We start from the raw sequence: 6,500 nt of genomic DNA, 5'->3' as shown, positions 1-6,500 counted from the left end.
GNNNNCNNCNNNNTNNTNNTNNTGGTNCTTCACACTCTGCAGNTTCTGCCAAGACCAACACAACAGGAAGTTATGCTTCCTCCCTCCCATCAAACCTTTGTCGGCATTTCTCATTTGCTGAAATCAAGTCTGCCACAAACAACTTTGATGAGGCTTTGCTTCTTGGTGTAGGAGGATTCGGTAAGGTTTACAAGGGAGAAATTGATGGTGGAACAACCAAAGTAGCAATTAAACGTGGGAATCCACTATCTGAGCAGGGGGTGCATGAGTTCCAAACTGAGATTGAAATGCTNTCTAAACTTCGTCACCGCCACCTTGTTTCTCTNATTGGATACTGTGAAGAAAACACTGAAATGATCCTNGTTTATGATNATATGGCCTATGGAACACTCAGGGAGCATTTGTACAAGACCCAGAAACCTCCACTTCCATGGAANCAAAGGCTTGAGATATGCATTGGAGCTGCTCGGGGTTTACACTATTTACACACTGGTGCTAAACACACAATCATCCACCGTGATGTGAAGACAACAAACATTTTACTGGACGAGAAGTGGGTGGCCAAGGTTTCTGATTTTGGATTGTCAAAAACAGGTCCAACATTGGATAATACCCATGTAAGTACTGTGGTAAAGGGTAGCTTTGGGTACTTGGATCCAGAATACTTCAGGAGGCAGCAACTAACTGACAAATCTGATGTTTANTCATTTGGGGTGGTTCTCTTTGAGATATTNTGTGCTCGTCCAGCTTTGAACCCAGCCCTTGCTAAGGAGCAAGTGAGTCTNGCTGAGTGGGCAGCTCATTGCTACCTGAAAGGCATTCTTGANCAAATCATTGATCCATATCTAAAAGGCAAGATAGCTCCAGAATGNTTCAAGAAGTTTGCNGAGACNGCGATGAAGTGCGTGGCTGACCAGGGTATTGAAAGGCCATCCATGGGTGATGTCTTGTGGAACCTTGAATTTGCTTTGCAGCTGCAAGAAAGTGCAGAGGAAAGTGGCAACGGCTTTGGCGACATTCACAATGAAGAGGAGCCCACGTATACAGATTCTAAAGGAAAGAAAGACTCTGATGCNATGGGGGGTTATGATGGTAATGTGACTGATTCCAGAAGCAGTGGCATTTCAATGAGCATTGGAGGTAGAAGCTTGGCTAGTGAAGACTCTGATGGGTTAACCCCAAGTGCTGTGTTCTCCCAGATCATGAATCCAAAAGGGCGTTAAGTTCGTGTAGTAACAACACTCCCACTGCATACAGAGCCAATCACTCATTCTGCAGTGCAATCGGCTTTCACCAAATTTGAATGTTACCCGTTATTCATTTTCCTAATATTTCTATTCATTTCTACGGTTGTTTCTAATTTATTATGATTATGTAAGTTGTAATTTGTGACCATGTTATGTAAAGATTGAAGAGCGAGCATGTTGTAACGAGGTTGCTATATCTGAATTTTTTGAAACCCTCATTTTCTTCCCTAGATGGATAGTGTCGTGCTTTTCTTAGTTGGACTACTTTGTTTCTTTGTAAGATAAAAAGAGTCAACAAACTCAAGATTAACTACTGTTTTATAGTAATAAATTATGATAGTAAGAAAGAGTCTGTTTCTATGCAGTGTGTTAATTTTTTATCTTAAGGGATGACTCAAAACCAAGCATGCCCATCACCATGATCAGGATCAATGATTTATTAATAACCACCATAATGATCTGTCTAAAAATATCACTATTATAAAATATTGTAAAATATTACCTGAAACATGTTCAGCAGAGATAACGTGTGAAGGCCTTATAGAAGGAATAGCATTTTTCAACGTTTGTTTTGTATGGAAGTTCATATTTTTTATTAACTTTTGTCTTAATATATCATGGGGTTATAAATAAGTATATAATTAAAAAAGAGGCATTGACCAAGGAAATGCTTAAATGTGAAGTGAAGGTGATCTCAGCTTCATGTGTGCAAGGCACATTGTTGTAAATTGCTTGGTTTGAATTGGCTGGCTGTGTAATCTTTGTGTGAGAGATGTCTAAAGCTCCATCACTACTGAACAATTGAAAAACAAAACTTTTTAGGTGTGAGATGTTGATGAAACCTTGCAATACAGCTAAACCAATTGATCTATTTTCTGTCCTTACTTTAAATCCTGCAATAATATTTTTACAAATATTTTTAGTTATTAAATAGAAAAATTAAGTGCATTTTTTCTAAAGTATTAAATATATTTTTCATTTAATACTTATTAAAAACATTTACAGAAATATATCATAAAAATACATAAAAACATTGTTAAAATGAACTGATAAAATAAAATGGGTGAACAAATGAAATATTTTAAGCCACATGTGTTGGATAGGTATCTTTCATTGCTGGCCAGCTTTAAGTTATTGTCCAACAAAAGTCAATTTCACATTATCAATGGCGTAAGAGAGACAAGCCATGTTAGGATGTCCATAAATAGTCTTTCTATTATAAATATTTCACACGAATTATGTTTTATAAATTTTGTTGAAGTAAAACTATTTTTTTAAGGGAAAATATTCGATGCCTAATCTTCTATATTCTCAAATTGGATAATCTATATCATTATCATTGTCACATCTAAGACTTGTCGATTTTCCTTTTGTTTTTTTATGTTATCATCTAAATAATTTAGTCTCTTTTAATATTGAGTTTTTTCTGGATTTGATTACCAGAAGGTCGACTTTACTTCTATATTTATTGAAATCTTCTTATACTCAGATGTTAGAACATAAAATTGTTTTTTCTCTTATACTTTCTGTACTCGACCACTAGAATGTCAAGTTATTGTTGTTCTTAGACATTGTAATCACAAGTTGTTCTGATAGAGATATACACTCTGTTTTACAGTTTTTGTTATTTCTGTTTTCCTTTTCTTTTTTTTTCTTTGTTTATATATTCCTTCCTTCCGCTGTTGTACAATTTATTTACTTTCAATAAAATTCATTTTCTCTTTTGCTTTCTCTGGGATTCTCGTTTCTCTCATCTCCCTATTCTTACATGGTATCAGTAGAAAGAAAATATTTAGGGTTCTTCGTTTACCTCCTTTCTTCATATTCTGTCTGATCCCTTTTCTCATGGCTTCCTCCGCCCCAGCCACCACCGCTGGTTCCTCCTCCACCACCGATCATCTTACCAATCCTGCTCATCCTCTATTTCTTCATCCTGGCGAAAACCCAGCCCTCATTCTTGTCAATCTGTCTCTCTCCGACACCAATTATCAGCAATGGAGGCATGACATGATTTTCGCTCTTGAAACCAAGAATAAACCAAGAAATTGCTAGATCTCAAACTGGTTTATGCATCAATCAGAGAAAATACTGTCTTGAATTAATTTCTGAAGCCAGTATGTTAGGATGTTAACCTGCTCCAACACCTACTGATCCTTCTGTCAAACTTCGTGCTGATGAAGGTATCCCTCTCACAGATCCTTCTTCTTATCGACGTCTTATTGGACGACTACTATATCTCACACATATGCGGCCTAACATTGCTTTTGTCGTCCAACAACTTAGTCAATTTGTTTCAACTCCTTGCCAACCTCATATGCAACAAGCCATGAGGATCATTAGATATCTGAAGAATGCTCCTGGTTCTGGTTTACTATATGCTACTGATAATTCTTTTCGCATACATGCATACTCTGATTCTGACTGGGCTACTTGTGCCACCACTAGAAGATCCATATCTGGTTTCTGTGTTTTTCTTGGAACTGCTCTTATCTCTTGGAAGTCAAAGAAACAAACCACTGTTTCTAGATCTTCTTCTGAAGCCGAATACAGGTCCTTAACTTCTCTAACTTGTGAACTGCAATGGCTACAATATCTTTTAAAAGATTTGCATATATCATGTCTGACTCCTTACTCCGTCTATTGCGACAACAACTCTGCTATTCACATTGCTAAGAATCCTACCTTTCATGAAAGAACCAAACATATAGATATAGACTGTCACGTTACTAGACAAAAGCTTCAAGAGGGTCTCATCAAACTTCTCCATGTGTCTTCTACCAATCAAGTTGCAGACGTTTTTACCAAGTCTTTCTATCCTTCTCAATTTAACACTATACTTCCAAGCTGAACATGTATAATATACATGTTCATCTTAAGGGAGGGTGATAAAGATATACACAGATCTCTTTGTTCTGTGTTACCAAAAAAAAAAACGGTGCATACCCAAATACTATTTGGTCACTCTGTTTTACAGTTTTTGTTATCTCTGTTTTCCTTTTCTTTTTTTTCTTTGTTTATATATTCCTTCCTTCCGCTACTGTACAATTTACTTACTTTCAATAAAATTCATTTTCTCTTTTGCTTTCTCTGGGATTCTCGTTTCTCTCATCTCCCTATTCTTACATGTTCTTATACTCACTTAATTCTTTCTATACTTTGGTATTGGAACTCTGAGTATAGAAAGAATTAAGTGAGTACAAGAACAACATTACAATGTCTATGTACAAACAAATATCATGACAAGAATGTCAAGAATGTGTATGTTTTTGTAAAATACCATTATATTAATAGGAGCTTTAGATACTATGATTCGTGTAATAAAAATAGATATTATATAAGAAATTGATATCAAATAATATCAATGAAATAATAATTTATATATAAATATATATATATATATATATATATATATATATATATATATATATATATATATATATATATATATATATTATCCATAATAAATTAAAATTAAATAATGATAACAAGAAAGAAAAAATATTGATTGGTTTGAGATTACTTTTGAAAAAAAAGTATATTTTTTAATAAAAACTCTTATTATTGTGTAAATATACTATTTATAGTTAATTAAACTTTTATAAATTTTTAAAATATTAAATACTTTTCTTAAAATATTTTTGCATTATTTATGTTATTATGTAATTTAAAGATATTTGCAGATCTTTGTTAGCTGTATTAATGTATGAAAAATATTTATCCAATATGATAAGACTTGTATATAGAAATTCACTTCAAATAACTAGTATAAATTTTATAATTACTTGTTCATTTAGAAGTGATAAGTTTGAATGAATAATTCTATTAAACAATATATTAAACAAATACAAATAAACAATAAAGGATATGAATTGAAATGAATTAAGAATTAATTTATATAAGGAATATAAGTACTTAAAAACTTAATCAAATATAAAAAGAAAACTTAAAAGTATGGAAAAACGATGAAAGGTTACTTTGTTGAGAAGAAGACTTATTTTTGTAAGGACCTCATAATTTATAAGGTTATTGGGCCCTAGTAGGAGGCAGTAGGCCCATCAGAATTAGAGCACTTGGCTTTAGGAGGGGTTCCTTTTTCAAATCAGATTTTCATTTTACTCATTTTCCCTTCTCTCTCTAAAAAGGCTCTTATGTCCTAACCAAATTTCCTCTGCCTTCTCTCTACAACTCCAACATTTTGAACCGTTCAAACTGTGATTTGGTGCTTCCAAATTGTTCCTGGCGCAGAGGGCTTTAATTTGCACTGAACGTTCTTCAATTCCGATTGGTGAGTACACTTTCCCCTTTTCTTCAACCATTCTTGAACCTAGGGCTTGCTGTCCTATAGATTTCATGTGCTCTACGTCTGTTCCTTTCCATTCGTTACTTGGTAATAGACCTAAGAAATTGTCTCCATTATCAATTTGGTGATTTATAGGTTCTGTCCTGTTCAGCACAGTGTAAGGGTTACTGTTGGAGCGTTTCCTGAATTTTTAGTTGTGAGCTTTCCAGGTAAGGGAGCTAATTATATGAATTTATGTGTATTGGGAATTGTTTGAGTGAATGATTGAATCTGTTGTGTCCTTTGCATGTTAAGATTTACCGTGATGTACTGGGTGGGAATTGAATTACTACTGTTATGTATCTTTAGCATGTTCTTGAATTGATTTGAGTTACTGCTTAACAATTGATTTTCTGTGTTTGGACTTGATAAATATGGTTTGTTCTGAATGAGTTAAATATTGGACCTGGATACGCTGAAACGTGTTTTGAGTTATTGAAAATGTCATTATATTGTTGATCTGATGAGGGGATATGGGCTGTGTAGAAAACTTAGGTCTGTGAGTGGAAGTGAGGCACTGGTAAGGGCAATTGAGGACTAGAACACAGTAGCTTAATCAGGATACCTTAACTGAACCAAAATCTATCAACAATGTCATAATTGAATCAGGGCCCCTAAGTCTTAGGAATGAATGTTTTAGAGTTAAATTCACACCTAGGTCAGCTTATAATCATTATAAGAATAGTTTAAATTGGTTAAACATGTTTCATATCAATATTAGTGTTACAAAATTTAAATTGAACAATTGGATATGTCTAATATGTACTAAAACCAGAAAAATCAAGTTGTTGTCAAAAACTGATGAGAATAATCGATTGTCTCACTTGATAATCGATTATTCTGGTCAGAACTTCATATTTTCTTCACATTTCTCGTAAATAATCGATTATCACATGTGATAATCGATTATCATA

At 33.8% G+C, this 6,500-nt stretch overlaps 1 protein-coding gene across 1 annotated transcript in view; it reads left to right on the top strand.

Moving 5' to 3' along the window:
* Positions 1-1,465, top strand: part of LOC106758358 (receptor-like protein kinase FERONIA) — a 3,482-nt gene extending 2,017 nt beyond the window's left edge. Inside the window, exon 2 of the mRNA XM_022780156.1 lies at positions 1-1,465. This exon is cut by the window's left edge and continues 4 nt beyond it. Within this exon, the coding sequence (XP_022635877.1) occupies positions 1-1,223 (1,223 nt within the window). The 3' untranslated portion in view covers positions 1,224-1,465.
* The last annotated feature ends 5,035 nt before the right edge of the window (positions 1,466-6,500 follow it).

The sequence above is a fragment of the Vigna radiata genome, chromosome 4 (genome assembly GCF_000741045.1).
Source record: "Vigna radiata var. radiata cultivar VC1973A chromosome 4, Vradiata_ver6, whole genome shotgun sequence".
Taxonomy (NCBI): domain Eukaryota; kingdom Viridiplantae; phylum Streptophyta; class Magnoliopsida; order Fabales; family Fabaceae; genus Vigna; species Vigna radiata.
This window is presented reverse-complemented; position numbering and strand designations above follow the sequence as displayed.